This window comes from Emys orbicularis, chromosome 23 (assembly GCF_028017835.1).
Source record: "Emys orbicularis isolate rEmyOrb1 chromosome 23, rEmyOrb1.hap1, whole genome shotgun sequence".
Classification (NCBI taxonomy): domain Eukaryota; kingdom Metazoa; phylum Chordata; order Testudines; family Emydidae; genus Emys; species Emys orbicularis.
Window position 1 is genome coordinate 15,326,035 of NC_088705.1, and position 20,726 is coordinate 15,346,760.

The following is a 20,726-nucleotide window of genomic DNA, read 5'->3' on the forward strand; positions in this document are numbered from 1 at the left end:
TGCATCCTCATGTTCCAGTGATATCCAAGTAGTTTAAAAAGGCAGTATAGAACTGTAGTGTGTGTGTCAAGGTGTGATGGCAAGAGAGGTAAAGAGTTCAGCAGTGAAATAATTAAAGTGCATACGTTCGGAAAAAGGCTCTCTGAACTGGCAAAGCTGCCTCAGGTAGGTGTTATCTACTTAGTTTACATTAAAAAAAAATATCTTACTGCCATCTATGCAGATCTAATCTAGCCACAGAAAAGAAAACTACTATCATTTGCTTCATGCAGAACAAGCTCTCCAGTGAGGCTCTGCTTCCAGAATTTTATTGTCAGTGGTTAGGTACAAAACAGAAACCGATACCTGATTTTCACATAACAGAGCTTGCAGGATTGTAGAAAAAGAAAACTTGATTTGACTTGATTTTATATGCAAGACATTGAAGGAGAGTATAACACTAATTAAGCAGATGTCAAATTTCTGCAGTAACCTTTCTGACCATAACCATACCTTAAAAAACAATTAATCTTAATAAGCTCCAGGCCCACAGTTAGGACTGTGTGAATATTTCCACTACAAACACTGGTTTTCAAGTGTGTCAGTTTCATTATAAAAATGTTTTCTGAGGTGATCCTTTGCATCAAAGCTTTTACCCGAGAGATTAATACAACATTTAAAAAATAAAATTGGTTTGGTCATTTTCAAGTTATTAAATTATAAACTAAATATATGTTTTACTAATACCAATTTGTACTTGAACTAAAAACATCTTGTATAAAGAAACTTCAAATACCAAGATCACATTATGGGCTACTAGACTATACAGCATATGGGTTACCAAGAAGTACAACCTTTCACTGTCTACTAGGCATACCAACACATGCTTTATGAATGGACAACTAAACACATGCTCTTCAGCCAGCCATGACAACTTTTTTGTTTTAAGCTGTAACATTTTTTTTTGAGGGCTTTAATACCAACAAAAGAAAAGAAACAAAAGTTTACGATTGTTGCACGAACAAGAGCAGATTTAGAGTGGATCCTTGAATCTAGGCCTAGCATTCAAAAGGGGCCAGAATGTAGATCAAGGACCAGTCTGTCCAGGAAGCACCAGACTGGGCTGCCTGGGTAGAAGGGAAGGTGAAGGAACCCTTTCGGGCTGAGGGAAAAAAAGTCATGGGGGAGATCCCCAAAAATTACACTGGATCCTGATCTCGTTTTGTCTTAATCCACGATCAAGCAAAAGCAACGTAGTTCATGCTGACACACTTTTCTTCAATTACCCTAGAGTGATTTGGTATTGCAGAGGTCCCCAACCAGTGTTGCAACATCTAGGCACAAATGTACCCGAAGACTTCAGTCAGTTTCTTTGCCTTTGTTGGTCTGTTATTTGAAAGCAGCTTTTTCAAATGTCAGTTGTATGAAGCCACAATAATTTAGCAGCAGCTTGTTTCCTTCTCTAATAAAACAAACATGTAGGTTTCTATTTTAACTCAGTGCAGCTTTATAACTACTGATATTAAATGTGCTTAATGCTACTTAGACGTGTTATTTTGCCATTTTCTGTTTGCCACTGATCAGATAAGTCTCCTGCACCTGGCTCACTTTAGCAGAATCCTGTACAGATCACCTCTCTCATTATTGAACAATGTTCCTGTTAGGCTAAGTGAGCCAGCGCCTCCAATCAAGTAACGAAGTAACATGGTACCTCTGGGGCAACTCAAACCAGTGAGTTAGATGCCACTACTGAAAGGGTTGGGGAAGGAAAGAGGTGCAATATCTGTGTGAATAGTTTACCTGTTGTTGAGAATTGTAGTCAAAGAGTCCCACAGTTGCAGCTCCTGAGTCCACAGGTACTTGAGTGCCCGAGTAATCAAACTGAAGAGGCTCCATGCCAACATGTTCCATGGGGTCCAGGGGAACACTCTGGGATTCCATGTTGGAGAAATCCTCCACAGGCTTGGCACCATTAGTACTAGTCAGCTGGGCTAAACCCTCGGATCCGTTCTGGTTTGGACCCAGGAGATCCACTTCGTTAGCAGAGTTCTGGCAGTTCCCAGGTGTACGGCTAAACAAAAAGAAAAAGTTAAATGTCACTAAAATGTATCTGCTCAAAAAGATAAGCTGGCAACATCTTATTGGCAATGTTAACGTCATATCGTTTAGCATCACTAACAGCCAACCCTGGTGCCAACCGGAATTACTGGCAGATACTGTTCAACTCAAATGCTCTAGAAAGAAACAGCTAAATGTGGTCAAGTTAAGCATACAATCCAAGTATGCTACCAACATATTTCTTCTGAAACGGTTTCTCTCCTACAGATAGTGAAAGCAAGGAGGTCATATTAATATTTATTTTATCTAAAGGTCTGTACAGATGAAGACATCTGACTGCAATGAATTAAGCCATTAAAAAAAATTAAAAAACATTGGAGAATGTTTCGGATGCTTTCCTAGATGCTTACCCTTCCTTCTAACAATGCTGTCATTTTTGCATTTGGCAAACAGCATGCATTTCAAACAGAATTGAAATTAGCATGGTTGTATTTAAATAATTTTATATAGAACCATTTGATACCTAAGTATCTTAGTACATGTTAATCATATAATTTAATGAATGATATTTGTTAGCTAATTGCACTTACTGCACAGACATCAAAATATAGCCTATAAACAATTGTCAGTAACAGAAAAATTTTAAAAACCATCCCCACATTTAAACTCCAGGACTTTAAATAGGCCACATTTGGGAAACAAAACCTGAGACCTCTTTACCAAGCAACTAATTTGTCACATTATGAGAATTTAGAATGTAAATTTAATTAACCCTGACACTGAGTTTAATCAAGTTTAATCAAGATTTAGAAATGGGGAAGTGAAAAAGAGAAAATGGTTGTTCAAAGCCTGTATAATACTACAGACATTTGTCTACCATTTCCTATCATTTCTACAGGAAGCCCTTCTCTCTCACCCTCCACAATAATAAAAACATCTTCCTTCAGATTAGGATCTCAAACACAAGCATTACAATTCTGCAAAGAAGTGAAACTGGCCATTCTATTTTCAGCGTAATGCAAAAAGACAACTGCATAGAGAGAGAAAAACAAAAGCAAATGTTGGCTTTGATTCTGGGCTCCAATGTGGGTCCTTTAGAGTGCCAAAGCAACATAAGCAGCCCACCAGAACACCATCAAGTGCAGGCCTGGCCAAATGGCCCCGTCACGCTCTTTGAGGGTTGTGCAGGAGCACTGTGAAATCTGACTATTCTGGGCTGCCAAACAGCTCTAGAGAGAGACGCTGCAGGGTGCATAAAATAGAGCACTTCGAGAGTCATGCCAAACCCCAGACCAAACTAGAATCCTGGAGGTATAAATCCTCATGTGCTATGCCACCTAAGCATAACACAGACCCTGGCCCACTCAATTATCAGTTTTTAGATCATCTGAGCTATTAACACCACAAGGATATTTTATAAATAGGTGCTGTACACCACAGAACTGAAATACTGACCAGGAGAACTGGAGATAGGCTCTATAGAGCCTCTCAAACTGTAACTACTCTAGCTGGATGCTGATCAAATCAGATTTGGAAAAGGTTTGTAATAATTCACTGGGTAGCAAAAAAAGCAAAAGGAGCTGTGACTGGTTGAAAATCTTTTGGACAAGACTGCTCTCCGGTGATGACACATCACCACTCAAAGACAGAGAGCTAACATAGGAATTGGAGATTCCCCACACTATTAGAATAGTCTCCTGGCAGATCCAATCAGTGGACACATTTGCTAACACCTGTAGAGAAGTGGGTTCATGAAAGGCCCACTGATATAATCTGAAGTGTTCTCCTGCCCCATTTATGAAAAGCAATTTTCTGTGAAATGTGTATGCAATTCCACTCCTGTTTTAAGATGCTGATGCTGATATTCAATTTATAATTCATAAATGTTTGACCTACTGTGACAAAGTGGGACGTTCTTAATGTTTCCTCTGAATACTGTAGGGGTGCCTCAGTTTCCCCTATGCATTTCTTAAGTCTCTAGGTGGTGGGATAAGGGGGTGTGATTGTTGCAGAGCAAAGGGCCAGTGTGCATAAATGGCTGACACTCTGTCTCCTGGCAACTAATGGCCTGGGCCCTTCCCCCTTACAAGGTGATAGCTAAAGGTGTTGGAGAACAAAGGAATCAGGTGACCTCCTGGCCCAGGAAAAGGACAAAGTAGAGGAGATGGGGCTGGAGGGTGAGTCAGTTTGGGGCTGGCTGGGGACATGGAGTGAGGGGCAGACTTGGTTGTCTGGCTACCTGCCCCCCAAAATGGACCTGGCTGAGGGGTCCTGTTCTCTGTACCTACAAGCTCTGTTTTAGACCGTGTTCCTGTCATCTAATAAACCTCTGTTTTACTGGCTGGCTAAGAGTCACGTCTGACTGCGAAGTGGGAGCGCAGGACCCTCTGGCTTCCCCAGGACCCCACCTGGACAGATTTGCTGTGGGAAGCGCACGGAGGGGCAGAGGGTGCTGAATGCTCCAAGGTCAGACCCAGGAAGGTGGAAGGCGTGTGAGCTGCTTGCCCTGAAGACAGTCTGCTCACAGAGAGGAGACTTCACCAGAGTCCTGACTGGCTTCGAAGGGAGCAGTTCCAGAGCATCGCCCGGGAACTCCGTGACACCTACAAATAAGCTTCTCCTCATTTTGCTCACTTTGTGACTTGCATTTGTAGTTATAAGGAATCCAAGAAAAGGAGATCCCTAATCCACCACCTGACTTACTTCAATGAACCCTCCTTCCTGAACACTTCATTTGGTGCCAAAAACTGATAGAATTAGAATTTTTTCAAAAGGTGTCTCCTCTTTGCAGAGCTGCTAGGTAATTATTCCAACAAGTTAATGCTGCTGCTCTACAAATCACCCCTTAAAATGTCCCTAAAGCTCCTCTCATAATATTCAAATTGCATTATGCAAGGACTGGATTGAAATGTGGAATGGTTCGTAGTACTCTTAAGGCCAATGGTATACGATCAATTGTTAAAAAATGGATGCATTTCTCACAGCATCTAATTTTTTATTTTATTCTATAGCAGTTTCCATTGTTTTTGACAGAGAACATGGCATAGTAAGTAGGTGATTATACAGCAACAATCCAGCAGCAAGCACACAGTTTAACGGCCCTGATTCCAGGAGATTCTGATTTCATAACTACAAATATAATATTTAAAAAGTTAGACTATGGCTCACAAGCGAGGACAATATCGAGGGACAGTCTCCCCCAGGGAAGTAGCTGACGTTTTCATGCCGTTGCATGAAATATTTAAAAACAAATATATAGTATGGAACCAGTCCTGCACAGGTCAATGGACAGACTAAAACTAATAGGTGTTCTCCATCTCTAACTTCTGTGATGATTCCCTCTGCACATGAAAAGATGCCCAAGATACCCTGTCATCTCTCTCAAGTCTTTTTGGCATTGCCACCACAGGACTTCTTATTGGATCAGGACTCCATTGTGCTAGGTGCTGTACAGACAGAACAAAAGACAGTGCTCTTGCAGGATTTCCAACAAAATTAAATGCAACACAAACTAATTCACAGGTAACAAAGCTTTATACCTGAAATCTTTGACATCTGCATCAATCCCATTTTGTACAGGCAAACCATTGGTCTTATCCATCACATCTCCCTCCTCCTTTAGATCTCCTAATTTATCTCCATCAAATGTGCCCTTATTTTTCTTATCACCTTTATCATTTTCATCATTCTCTGCATCCCTTGGACCCTGGAAAAAAATAGACCATTTTAATGTATTCATTTTGAGATCAAGTTTACTTTTCTCCCCGGGGATTTTTACCTTAATAAATTACAAAGTTAAAGGGACATGTCATCTTAAAAAGTCATTTTTACTTGTAACAATAATAGGTAACATTTAACATTATCATAACTGCAAGCAGTTAGGGAATGCGTATTTTTTTCTTTCCAAGTCTACTTTGTGTATTTTATAAGATTATATACAATCAATTTAATAGTTTCCTCTACGTAGTAAGTCAGTGCCTGATTTTGTTAACACTTTAAACATTTACTTTAATGGGCAACATTTTCAAGAGCCTTCACATTCTATTTTCAAAAGTGACTTTAGGCATTTAGCAATTTAAGTCACACTGACTTTCAATAAGACTTAGGCTTTTAAGAACCTAAAGTCACTTTTGAAAAATGGGATGCATGCTTTTGAAAATTTTGCCCAGTGTGACTATTGACATAATTTTACTTATTCTGATGCTTATAAATTTATTTGGGCATAAGCTTTCGTGGGCTAAAACCCACTTCATCAGATGCAAGTGGGTTTTAGTCAACGAAAGCTTATGCCCAAATAAATGTTAGTCTCTAATGTGCCACAAGGATTCCTCATTGTTTTTGCTGATACAAACTAACACGGCTACCACTCTGAAATCTGTCTCATGCTTGTGTGTTTGCAATGGGCCATACTTCAGTTTCACATATTTGTGTGTGAGGAAGGGAGCGATGTCTTCAAGCAGCACACAGAGAAAATATTTTCCACTAAAGAAAGCTGCATTCATTGACAGTCTACTACTACAAATGAGGGAAAAGTAGTTCATGCGTGACACAAGTAGTGCCTGAACCCTATGAAAACTATAATAAGTTTCCATTCTGCCTTACTACAGATTATCTATTGGGAGAACTTTGTTTCATATTTGAACTAGACATTTTGTGTTTAGAAAGTCAAGTTCTTCTGATGCCACCATTCAGTAAAACATCATTTTTACTAATTAGCATCACCAGTAAACTAGGAAATGCCAGTTCAGTTATGGATATAAATTGGGCCCAATCCTCCAACCTTTACTCACCCAAACAGGATCGTCAAACAAGCCTATCGGTTTCAGGACTGAGCCTCATTCTCAACTTCATTTCACAGTTTAAATATGGCAATAATAGATAGTTATTCTGCCCATTAATAATAGTGCATTGAGCTTATTGGCATATGCAGTGTTGTTGTAGCAGGGTCAGTGCTGGGATATTAGAGAGAAGGTGGGTGAGTAATATCCTTTATTGGACCAACTTCTGTTGGTGAGAGAGAGACGCGCTCACTAACAGAAGTTGGTCCAATAAAGGATATTTGCATCTGTCTTCACGGCTGAGGATGTGAGGGAGATTCCCAAACCTGAGCCATTCTTTTTAGGTGACAAATCTGAGGAACTTTCCCAGATTGAGGTATCATTAGAGGACATTTGAAACAAATTGATAAACTAAACAGTAATAAGTCACCAGGACCAGATGGTATTCACCCAAGAGTTCTGAAGGAACTCAAATGTGAAATTGCAGAAAAATGTGGAATTGCAGAAAAAGGGGTAAACAGTGAGGTGGCAAAATTTGCAGATGATATAAATTACTCAAAATAGTTAAGTCCCAGGCAGAATGCAAAGAGCTACAAAGGGATCTCCCAAAACTGGGTGAAGAGGCAACAAAATGGCAAATGAAATTCAATGTTGATAAATGCAAAGTAATGCACATTGGAAAACATAATCCCAACTATACATATAAAATGATGAGGGTCTAAAGTAGCTGTTACCACTCAAGAAAGAGATCTTGGAGTCACTGTGGATAGTTCTCTGAAAACGTCCACTCAATGTGCAGTGGTAGTCAAAAAAGTGAACAGAACGTTAGGAATCCTTAAGAAAGGGATAGATAATAAGACAGAAAAAATCCTATCGCCTCTATATAAATCCATGGTACACCGACATCTTGAATACTGCGTGCAGATCTGGTTGCCGCATCTCAAAAAAGATATATTGGAATTGAAAAAGGTTCAGAAAAGGGCAACAAAAATGATGAGGGGTACGGAACGGCTGCCATATGAGGAGAGAATAAGACTGGGACTTTTCAGCTTGGAAAAGAGACGACTAAGGAGTGATATGATTGAGGTCTATAAAATCATGACTGGTGTGGAGAAAGTGAATAAGGAAGTGTTATTTACTCCTTCTCAGAACACAAGAACTAGGGGTCACCAAATGAAATTAATAGGCAGCAGGTTTAAAACAAACAAAAGGAAGTATTTTTTCACACAACACACAGTCGGTCTGTGGAACTCTTTGTCAGAGGATGTTGTGAAGGCCAAGACTATAAAGAGGGTTAAAAAAAGAACTAGATAAGTTCATGGAGGATAGGTCCATCAACGGCTATTAACCAGGATGTGTAGGGATGGTGTCTCTAGCCTCTGTTTGCCAGAAGCTGGGAATGCGCAACGGGATGAATCACTTGATCTTTACCTGTTAGGTTCACTCCCTCTGGGGCACCTGGCTTTGGCCACTGTCGGAAGACAGGATACTGGGCTAGATGAACCTTTGGTCTGACCCAGTGTGGCCACATTTATGTTCTTATTACCTTGGCCACCTTATCTTTTGATCATATTGGGGCAGTTTTCCTTTAGAGATAGAATGTAATTTACTATGGTGTAGCAGTTATTAATTTGGAATTATAAGGACATGTATAAAAAAACCCTGATTTCATCATAAAACACCCCTTAGACTATTCTCCAAAATTAGATTAGTTAACAGTTTCCCTGCTTCCTTTAAATTTTTCAGATTTCTCAACACTTATTAGCATCCAAGCCCTACTTCTTTCTTATTAACTGCCAGGGCTCAACAAATTTACCAGGCACCTACTAATTAGGTGCTGACAAAAAAGAAACTTATAAAGTTTGTGGATGATACCAAGCTGGGAGGGGTCGCAAGTGCTTTGGAGGATAGGATTAAAATTCAAAATTATCTGGACAAACTGGAGAAATGATCAGAAGTAAATAGGATAAATTTCAATAAAGAATTGCAAAGTACTCCGCTTAGGAAGGAACAATCAGTTGCACACATACAAAATAGGAAAAAACTGTCTAGGAAGGAGTACTGCGGAAAGGGATCTGGGGATCATAATGGATCACAAGCTAAATGAGAGTCAAAAGTGCAACACTGGTGCAAAAAAAGCAAACATCATTCTGGGATGTATTAGCAGGAGTGTTGTAAGCAAGACAGTAGAAATAATTCTTCCGCTCCACTCGACGCTGATACAGACTCAACTGGAGTATTGTGTCCCATTCTGGGCACCATATTTCAGGAAAGATGGGGACAAACTGGAGAAAGTCCAGAAAAGAGCAACAAAAATGACCTATGAGGGTAGTTTGAAAAAAATGGGTTTGTTTAGTCTGGAGAAGGGAAGAGTGAGGGGGGACATGTAACAGTTTTCAAGTACATAAAAGGTTGTTACAAGGAGGGAGAAAAATTGTTCTAGTTAACCACGGAGGATAGGACAAGAAACAACAGGCTTTATTTGCAGCAAGGGAAGTTTAGGCTGGACATGAGGAAAATCTTCCTGTCAGGATGGTTAAGCACTGGAATAAACTGCCTAGAGAGGATGTGGAATCTCCGTCATTGAATAAGCTGCTTTCAAAAACCTCCGAACACCTGTCAGGCATGGTCTAGATAATACTTAGTCCTGTTGTGAATGCAGAGGACTGGACTAGAAGACCTCTGAAGGTCCCTTCCAGTCCTACGATTCTAAGGAATGAGGTTCTCCAGAAGGGTGCAGAAGTTATGTTCTGATGGGAAACTCAGAACAACTAGTAGAAGGAGTGAGTACAACACCCGATATGATAGATGAGGCATCTATGCTCCACCATACCCCTCCTATATCAACCCAGCTAGTAGATGTCTGGGAGTTTTAGAGCTATCCCCTCTTGGCAGTTTGAGGGTGTAAGATTTCTTCCTACTGCAGTGGGATGGGACTTGATTATACCTGTCTCCCTCCATAGAAGCGAGAGGGGGGCTAGTTAACAGGTAGTATGAGCTGGCTGCTCTGCTACCTTCTTTGCCAGAAGCACATAGTGAGGAGCAGCACACTGGTCACAGAAAAGAGAACAGTCCTTGAGTAAATTCCCACTATGTAATGTGCCATTTGTTAATGTGCAGTAATTTTTGCAACACTTTTGAAAACTGAGAACAAGCTCATAGCAAAGCATGCTTTAAAGAGTATTCAAGAACACCAGCATTTAGCCAAGTATTTTTGCACATCATATTTCCAGCCAGGAGTCTAGTGTCTCAAGATGGCAGGTGTGTTCACCAACAGGATCAGAGACTGCTGGCCACCTCACTCCAGCTGTATTTCCTTCTCCTCTATCCCATCACTTAAGCATGAACAACAACTAAGCTGGTGGCTTACCCTTTTTGACATGGTGGTAGATACAACCATAACACCCACAAGAGGTAGAATATCTGTCTTTAGGAAGGAAGTAAAAAACAGTAACAAATGGAGGGGGGGAAAAAAATCACGGAAACCCAAATTTCAGAATCAGGCACACTTACAAATCCTCCTTTTCTGAGACAGGAATCCCCAGGAGATGAGCTCAACACATATTCTACCATGCTAACTCCAAGTCCTCCGCTCTCTGACCGTGGCGACAGCACCGAGTTGACATCACTATTCACATGAAAGCCTTGACCAGGTCTTCTCTGAACCATTATTGGTTGGGAAACAGAATGATCTACAACAAACCCATACACATACATTTCAGATTCATTAGTAGTAGTACTACCTTACCATGTAGTGGCCCTGGTCATAGACCATGGCCCCATTGTGACAGGCACTGTACAAACACAGAACAGAAACAGACCCTGCCCAAAGGGGCTTCCAATCCAATTACAAAGATGAGTAAGTCACTAGAAAAGCTTTGTAGAGTGTCTTAATTATAAAGATAATTTACAAACAAAGCAGCTGCTGTTTTGACAGTTAGGTGATGTCCACAAGGGTGGAAGAGACTGGCTTTCTTATCAGTGACTACTGAAAACATCTTTGATGAAGAGCAGTTTTTTGGGTGGTTTTTTTTTTTTTTTTACAGAAAGCCTTAAATTTTCTGAATTCTCATGTAGAGAGGAAACTGTCTTAAACTGCATTAAATGAGGCCATGGCTAGGAAATATCACAGAAAAACATCTACTCCTCAAGATCCTGAAAGCACTCAGGACCTTCAACCACCATTGGCTTCTAAAGGATTTAGGGGTGCTTAGCGCCTTGCACTACTTGACAGCCCCAAACACTGACAGAGGCTGAAAAGGTAACATTTCTAAAAACTGTTTTCCCAATATCTTTTTCATATATCCATAAAAAAGATAATCAAATGAAAGATTGTTAAGGCTGCAAAGTCCAGCACTCAAGTTAGAAATGCCAGAACTAAATTGGTCCATGCAATCTTAATTTTGCCTCTTTGTGTGCATGAATTGATACAGCCTAATTACATGATCTCATACTCCCCGCCCCCCAACTGATTAATTCCCTCCCAGGTTCTAGACCCAGCTCTGCCAGAAATGACTATGCGCAACCTCTCAGACCCTCAGTTATCTCATCTCTACAAGGGAGAGGGAAAAGGACAACTACTACTTGCCTGCCTCCTAGGTAGGGGTATGAATACAGAATGACTGAGGCATAGACAGGAAGATTAACACTAGCCAATGAAAGAGGCAAGACTAGGGGTAACGTCTGCACGAATGCTTAAATTACTTCAGAGCCTAAGTTTCATTAAAAGTCGATAGGATGTTGCAGCCTACATCCTTATTTTCGAAAGTGACTTAGGCCTTGTCTACACTACAGAATTAAGTCGACCTATGTTAGGTCGACTTACGGCCACCGCAGTAATTACTGCGGTTTTTCATGTCCACACAGCCCTCCTTCTGCCAGTGGTGCATGTCCTCCCCAGGAGCGCTTGCACCAACTTAAGAGGGGCAGTGGTGGGGGCTGCGTGCCCAGGCTCTCAGCTCAGTGCAGAGCTCCCAGCTGGAAGGGCGCAGAGCTGACAGGCGATGTAAGTAACAGTGTCTATACAGGCACTGCATCGGTCTAACTACATCAACCTAGAGCGCTACGCCTCTCCTGCAGGTGGAGTTATAAGGTCGGTGTAGTGGGGGGGCTTACATCGGTGGGAGCAATGCCGGAGTGTTGACGCTTACAGAATTAGAGGTTGACATAAGCTGCCTTATATCGACCTAACCCTGTAGCGCAGACCTGGCCTTAGGCACTTTCGAAAACTTTATCCTAGAGCTTGTGGCATGGAAACTTTCAGCCCAAACCACTAAAGTTCGTTAAAAGTTACAAACAAATGAAAATAAAGAATTTATAATTGATTGTTAGGCAGCCATTATAATTGCAACTGTTCCACCTATATTATACATGTACACAACATGTATGATTTAGTAGACTAAATATCTGAGTGACGATTGCTAAAGTTTTCTTTTAAACTATAACATGGTGCACACAACCAAAGTGGTAAGCAATGGTTTAAGAATGCTTCCCACAATACGGATTAGAACAGGAGTTGCCAAACATTTTACTAAGGCAACGCACCAACTGTACTGTCTCTTTTTTTTTTTTTCGGGGGGGCGGGGGGGGGGGTGTGTTTGAGACGCACCATTACATATATGCATTGTAATCCTAATCCTGACCCAGTGCAGAGGGCATACCCTGTAGCGGGGTGGGAGGAGAGGGAGGAGGAGGAGAGTCAGGTGAGGTGGAGAGCAAGCCCAACTCTCACTCACTCCACTGCGGTGGCTTCTGGCCCACAGTGCTCAGCTCAACTCCCTGCTCCGGGCATTGCAACCTGGCACACAAGGTCACAGTGTCATTCAGGTTTGGCCCGGCCACCCCTCCATCACATCAGAAGGGCCAAACCTGAGTGGCTGTGTGATCCCATGGACTAGGCTGTAACGTCCAGAGTGCAGAACCGATGGGTTAATCTGGCCTCGATGACAGATCTAAAATGCTCCTGCAACATATTGGTGAGTTGGGACCCACCGTTTGGTGAAAACTGAAACAGAATGTGGATTTTTCTTACAATCAGAATTATTTAAAACCTTTCTATTTCTACTGATCCTTTGGTGATTTTTTCGGCTTTTTGTTAACTCCAGTTTTACACAGGACTGGTATGAATAGCTATAATCAGAAACAACCAGGTTTTTGACATATTTGGTAGCTGTGAAATTCAGAATTAGCCAGCTTGCTAAGGAAGTTACCTGATGTTCCCCAAGCACTGTCTCTCCACTGATCTCCCAGAAATATCCCTTTTGGTCCATCTTTGCTTGAATCATCAGTTTCCCAAAACTTTTTACCTGGCAACAGCTGCTGCAAATAAAAAGGAACAAACATGTTTAATGTTAGCATAAAAGTGCAAGTGTAAACAATAAAGATTTTCCTTGTGGAACAAAAAATCAGTCATGTTAAAACAAGCTGATAGACACTTTACAATCAGAGTGCTTGTGCTTTCCCAAGGTGAAAGCGATGAAGCGATTGTGACAGCCTGTGGAAGCATAAAGTAACTCAGAAAAATAGGAGAGATCCTATATGCATCAGCTCTTTATGCCTCATACACACACAAATTTCTACGCATGAGAGCCATTTGTAACAAATGTTAGTAGGAAAGATATGTTCTCATCAGAAGAGCCTGTTTTAATGAATCAGAATTGCATCTGAATTGTATATACCTGTAGAATCTTCACTCCAATGCGGGGGACTGGGAATTTTCATCTCTCGCATGCAAATATTGTGGGTCTGATCCCATAAGGTGCCCAGCACCCTCAACTCTCAGTGCATTCCATGGGAGCTAAGGGTACTTAATGCTTTGGAGAATATTTGTAAACAGTGATGAGAGTGAACAGGTCTAAGCCACTGCTTCTGCACAGCTTATGTTATTCTGAAAAAGTGCTTAACTTTTCTTTTCATTCAGGGGCGGCAGGACAGAAAACCACCTTCAGTTTAAATCAATTCCAGGAAAGTGGAGTGACAGCAAAAAGGACAAACATATACCTGGCAAAATAGATGCTTTTTTAAAATAGCAGTTCATACAGCAAACATCTGCCTTGTGGCAACTACATATGGCAAGAGGAATTTCAAGTGCTGCTTAAGTGCCTTAGACAGTAACAGTACAATCTTTAAATTAAATACTCGGTTTCAATGGGAGTGGTGTAATTCAGAGAGAGAAAGAGTAGCACATTCATAGCGAGGAGGACAATAAATAAGCCTATCTGCTGAATTCTGGACAGAATGGAAGGAGCTGGAAGATTAACAAACACTCTCATTTAGATTACCGCACAGTATGAATCAAAATCTTAGCAAGACTAGTCAAAGCGTCCTATATATATTAGAAATGCTGAGCAGCTCAAGTCTATATAATTTAGCAGAAGGCTTGTGTTAACTCAGGGTGTTACAGGATAACAGAGCCAATATTCACTCCAAGACGAAGAGATACATTTGATGAAGCAGGCTTAAATATGCATAAGCAGCTTTTAAATCTATGTTTGGGGGGGGGAGGGAGGGGAGGAAGCAGATACACAACTTTTGTTTAGTATGTATTTTTAACCTGTAGTCTTGTCTGATTCAGATACACATTGTAAAACAACCTCTCTGCAACAAAGGATACCTGAAGGGGAGGGATAGCTCAGTGGTTTGAGCATTGGCCTGCTAAACCCAGGGTTCTGAGCTCAATCCTTGAGGGGGCCATTTAGGGAACTGGGGTAAAAATCTGTCTGGGGATTGGTCCTGCTTTGAGCAGGGGGTTGGACTAGATGACCTCCTGAGGTCCCTTCCCACCCTGATATTCTATGATTCTAAGGTACATGGATTTGGATATCAAGAGTAATAGGTTGCGCAAAGGACAGCAAAACTGATACTATAATAAAACTGCTACCTCACCTATGAAAAGCAGAATTCCCTCTACTGCACCACTTTAACAAGTTACAAAAGGTAGGTTATATTCAGATACATAATCAACAATCAATGATGCTGTGCAATATCTAACACCAAACAATACCACTGTCTTTGTGCCGTGGCAAGCCTCTTCTAGAAGCTACACTGAGAAGCAACTGAATGAAAGAGACCATTACAGGATCTGCAACCACAAAAGAATAATGTCTTAAAGTAAGAAAACAGAACAGATGGAAGGGCACTGGCCAAAACGGAACCCTTTATTAGGGGAAAGCCTGCACAAGTAGCAAGCACAGAACAAATTTAAATAAACTAATGAACACAAAGAAAATTAGCAGCACTGATGTTTATAACCACAAGTCTCAATCTATAGACTTCAATGGGGAAAACTAAGGGGGCAGCAGGAATTATTGTACATGATTCACTTCCCACTTACCACTACCATTGAACAAATGCTCCAAAGAGGTGGTGCAGGGAGGGGAGGAAACGGAAGCCCTATGATGCTGGAGGTGGAAAATACATGAAATAGATCACACATGCAAATCAGAGGATATAAAAAAAAAAAAGAGATCATGGCCAGTAATGGTCACGAACTAACTTGCAAGGAGCCTCAAGGTCCAAAATATGAAGTGTCAAGTTATATGATGATGTGCACCAATTGGTGGCAATGCCATATGGCATGCAGTTCTCTGGGTCCCAGCCCTCCTACAGGAAGATTAGTCTACCACACAGGAACCCAGACAAAACCTCAATTTCTCTATCTTGGGTAATGAAAGGCCATGCATCAGAATGGCACCTGAACGGGATATAAATATAGATAAATCTAGGACGCTGAGACTACTCAATAGTATTGCATTTCCTTTTTTACTGAAGTGCATGCCTTCAGTAAGTTCTGCCACAGCCCAGCTTCTCCTTCTACCTCCTCACGCAGTCAAAGCCTTCCTTTTTGACACTGTCTTGCCACAAACAAATACAGTTCTGTATGAAGTCATGCTTCTGAATTTGTAAGAACAAGATAAGCATGCACACACCTTTACTCGTGTAAGCATAATAGAGTATATCCCACAGTTCTTGAAACACTTACCACTTCAGTCATGATTAAATATTAAAAACCGTGCAGTATCTGCACTACTCTTTAAAACAGGTTATCTATCTCTATCAATAGCGAAATAAAGATACATTTGAAATGCTTTGTAGGACTGTACGTACTATGAAGTCAGACTCTGAAAGGCTCCTTTTAGCACAAGCTGAGGATGATTTCCTTTCCTAGATTCAAAACAAGATGGTATAACACTATCGGATATTAGCTTTCTGCACCAGAAGTTTGAAAGTCCCAGTTCTCAAGAAGCATACTTTTAATTGAATTCTCCATCAGTTCAATGAATGACACCCCACTTACTTCAATAGGGTTTCCATCTTGCATGCCATTGTCTGGCCAAGACCACTTACCCATTTAATAGTCTACTCTGAATCTTCCAATTTACTCTCATCCATTTTCAGATGCAAGGCATTCCCCCTTCCCAAAAATTCAATGATCTCTAAATTAGGATTCTATTTGGTGGCACTAACCCCCTTTTTCATCTCCTTCCTTTCAATACAATGCAACTGTAGAGGGCAGACACACCTTACTCTGTTTGGACCCTTAGCTCCACGGAAAGAAAATATCCTAGTTTTCCATTTCTGGTCCTTTATACTCTGGTTTAACCCCTAATACAACCATGACTATTACAGTTAGTAAGCAGCAAGGGAAATGCCTATCCAAGAAAAGTAGTAGGGGGACAATATCAAACTTTTTTTTTTTTTTTTTAAACACAAGTTTGTGGGTGAATCTAGGTCTCATAAAGGTGCTGGGTTGACAGCCTTGAAGACTAGTCTTATTTATTACACTACAGGTGAGGAACAAGAAGCAAAAGTATGAGCATACCCCATACTGCCCTCCAACATGCTCCAAAACTAATCCGGAGAGATCAACTCTAGGGAGGAGAAGACAGTTCAATCTCCATGGCCCATGCAAGCAATCACCTTTCTGCTAAGAGAGTCAAGCAACCGGGTCATTTGTGGAGGTGGCTTTTGTTAAATGGATCATTTGTCCTCTTGAACTGGACTGAGCCTAAGTCATTTCAGACAGACCACAAGAAGCAGGATGGTAGCAACTTTTGATCACTATAGTATACCAACCAGCAACCTAGAAGCAAAACGGTTCTTTATCCATTTTTAAAATGTCTTTATGGAGACTGAATGGCTCTCTTACTGGGAACTAAATGTCTCAAGGGGTCTGTAATATACTAAAAAGTAATTCTCTAATCTCTGGAATATTATTTGTATTGCAGTAGTGCCCTGAGGCACCTAACACGGATCCCCTATAATGATAAGTACTGTACACATCTTTAAAAAAATACACAAGTCCCCAGCCCCAAGAGCTCACAATCTAAACATAATTAGGCAACAGGCACAAAAACAAGAAGGGGGGAGGGGGGGGAGGATTAACAGAGCACAACTGGCAGCTGCTTCACCAACTTCTCTGTGCACAAGCAGTAGTCATTCCAGCACAGCTAAAGATAATGTTAGGGAGGTGAAGCATTTACAAACAGGGCAAGATTTTCCAAGCCTTCCACTAGTGTTGAGTGTTAAAATAGTCATTAAGTATCTGCTAGCCACAGAGCTGAAGGAATTTATCGGCTGTCTCTCTCCTTCCGCTTCCACCACCATCTCAACTCATCAGAATTTCCAGGCCAGAAAAAGACCACTCTGAGAATCGGAATTTCTCAGATGAAGTGAAACAGAGCTGCCAAATTAAAATTCAGCTGCAATGAGCCACTCATTTAATAGGACGATACCTGTAAATGTAATATGATGCAGTGTTCTGAATAAATCACACCCCTTATAAGGCCAAAGGAAGTGAAAGGAGGCAGAGCGTGCACGTGCACACGCATGAACTAAGGAGACAAAGGAGAACCACCAGATTATGCGCTTTCAATAAAATACTCTTCGTTGGTTTACAATGAAACTGAACACCCTTCAGGAGCTTCCAATTGCTAGATTTTTTTCACCATGGAGGTTACATAAAACTTAGTGTTTGGTTCAGCAAATTCTCTATTTACACCTTCAGCAAAATCTGCTTTAAAAAATAATAAAATACTGACTTAAGAGTCAGAGAAGCACCTTGTGTTTAAGAAAATTGCCAGATAGTTGTTGGATTCATATAATTTTTCAGGTCACTTTAAATACCAATACTCCTAAAAACTTTCTCATCCTCCAGAACAAATGGGATTGTAGCCTCAACCGCTGATTTCCCCCCCCCCCCCCCCCCGAGATAAGTACTGTAAATGACCAGGTTCAGCCTTTGTCCAATTTTTAAGAGGTCAATGTCATTTTGTCTTTCTAATGGAATATAAATTAGATTTAGGATCAAGATTCTTAATTTTAATGTTTGATATTTTGAACTTTCAACTGATCTTTTCAACGCTGTGGATTAATGTAAACCTCTAGTCTTTTTTTTTTTTTTTAATCAAATTTAATATATTTTGCAAACAACTTACAAATCCCAACTACAGTAAAACCATGCAATGAAACAAGCAGAGGGGGAAATTTTTACACTATGAATCATTATGAGTTTAATTTTTCATATAAATACAATTGCATATAAACACGTTGGCATGCCTGTCCAGTTAAAGGTTAGGAGTACGGGAATACCCCATGGAGTCCTAAACAACACGTTCTGAAACACCACAGCAAGCGATCTTTAGTCACAGAATCATAGAAATGTAGGTCTGGAAAGGACTTTGATAAGTCATCTAGTCCAGTTCCCTGCTCTGAGGCAAAACGAAGTATTATCTAGACCAGCTGTTCTCAAGCAGAGGTCCGCAGCCCCTTGGGGGCTGTGAGCAGGTTTCAAGGAAGCCACCACACAGGGCAGGCATTAGACTGGCTAGGTCCCAGGGCAGAAAGCCGAAGCTCGAGCCCCTGTGGCGGCGGGTCTGAAACCGTGGTGGGGCTGAAAAACAGTTGTTGTGGCACAGGTGGGCCCTAGAGTTTTTATACCATCTTGGGGGGAGCTTCAGAAATACAAGGGTTGAGAATCCCTGATCTGAACCATTCCTAAGAGGTATTTGTCAAGCCTGTTCTTAAAAATCTCCAGCAACAGAGACTCTACAACTGCCCTGGGCAAGTTTTCCTAATGTCTAAACTAAATCTCTCTTGCTGCAATTTAAGCCCATTACTTCCTGTCCTGTCTTTAGTGGATAAGGAGAACAATTTATCGCCCTCCTCTTTATAACAACCTTTTATGTACTTGATTGAAGTTTATGTTCACACTCGGCCATCTCTTCTCCAATCTAAACAAACACAATTTTTTCAATCTTTCCTCCTAGGTATATTTTGTAGCTCTTTAATAACTTTCGTTGCTCTTCTCTGAACTTTCTCCAATTTGTCCACATCCTTCCCGAAGTGTGGTTCCCAGAACTGCATGCAAAACTTCAGTTGAGGCCCTATCAGTACTGAGCAGCACGGAAGAATTACTTCTCGTGTCTTGCTTACAACACTCCTCTAATATAGCCCAGAATTATGTTCGCTTTTTTGGAGGGGGTGGGAGGGCAACAGTATTACATTGTTGACACACTGGGTAATGGGCCTACCCTGTCCTTGATCTTCCTCTTGCTTCTAATTTGTAAAATGTTTTCTTTTTACCCTTTATGTCCCTAGCTACTTTAATCTCATGATTTAATTTCATTTTTACCATTTAAATTATAATACGTTTTTTCTTTTAAAAAATAAGCCTTTTTAGAATGACATCTGAATTTAATACAGAATCTGTTAAGGCCTAAAATTATAATCTCTTAAAACATTTAAATAAAAAATAAATATGCTGAATCCATGAGCCTGTATCAAAAATTTAATTATAGACTGTTTTTCAAGAAACAGAAAAAGAATCGGGGGGGGGGGGGGGGGGGACAATTTTTTAGGTCAAGCTTTATAAATAGGGCACAATAGGTCATATACTGTATTAAGGGCTTGAGCCTGTGGGGGGCCCACGAGTATCATCACAGACTTGGGATCTGGCCTTTGACTCCAGGAGACACCATCATGTACCTCATTAAGATCATCCACGGAGCCCACCTGGGTGATCTCATGCTCCTATTTTATAGCTTCTCCCTATCTGAGCTGATTGGCTCAGTTCTCAAACTGTGAATATTCATTCACCATTTTCTAACATACTAAAGAAGCACAGTTAATAAGAGTCTAAAAATATTAAGCTATATATTTGCTTAAAATAAACGTATATACTTAGAGAGTGTGCCATCGTAGGCAGTAAAGAGATATACCGAATCTAGTGTAAAGGTACTATTTAGTTGTAAATCAACATGTTTTAATGGTTATATCTACAAATGAGAATGCATTTTGTTTAGAAAATAACTGAAGAACAAACAGAAAAGTTGCTTAAAATCTACGGTTTAAAATCAATCCACCTTTTCTTGAAGAACTTCCATCCTAAAGTGTTTGGTTTTTTTTATAATTTTGAAGTGAGTCACAAGCTAGGCCTGTACAAAATTCCGATACAAACATTTTCTTGACTATCACTCGGACAACCTTATCTCTGCCTTTGTAGTGGTTATCTGCACAAAGTTGCCTAGTATTAATAGAGCACACCAAAACATCAGAACACTGAAGAACAGTCCTGCCTTCACATGGAGATTACAGTATCTGGTTTTGTTCAACATGTGTAAAACCATTAGAATACAGAATTTAACAGTTTGAAGGATGATGTTAAACAAATCGTCCAGCCTCCAAGCTATCAAGAGCTGCTGTACCCAAACTTAAAAATGGCTTGGCAACAGACACAGAAATTAGCAAGGTGTAAAATTAAGGAATAGGCTTCGACCATAAGAATTTTTTCATGCTTTCAATTGTGATAATGAATTCTCTTAAAGGAAAATCATCTATTTCTGATCAGTCCTGAAGTAGGAAAGTTCAGCAGGTAAGAAGCAAATCTGTGAACTGAAAATATTTAAAGATTTA

At 40.5% G+C, this 20,726-nt stretch overlaps 1 protein-coding gene across 1 annotated transcript in view; it reads right to left on the reverse strand.

Moving 5' to 3' along the window:
• PUM1 (pumilio RNA binding family member 1) overlaps positions 1-20,726 on the reverse strand; it is a 126,079-nt gene that overhangs the window by 59,612 nt on the left and 45,741 nt on the right. The window contains exons 4-7 of the mRNA XM_065421820.1: positions 13,025-13,133; positions 10,329-10,507; positions 5,577-5,743; positions 1,780-2,050 (exon numbers count right to left, since the gene is read on the reverse strand). Coding sequence (XP_065277892.1) covers positions 1,780-2,050; positions 5,577-5,743; positions 10,329-10,507; positions 13,025-13,133 — 726 coding nt within the window. The remainder of the gene's footprint in view (positions 1-1,779; positions 2,051-5,576; positions 5,744-10,328; positions 10,508-13,024; positions 13,134-20,726) is intronic.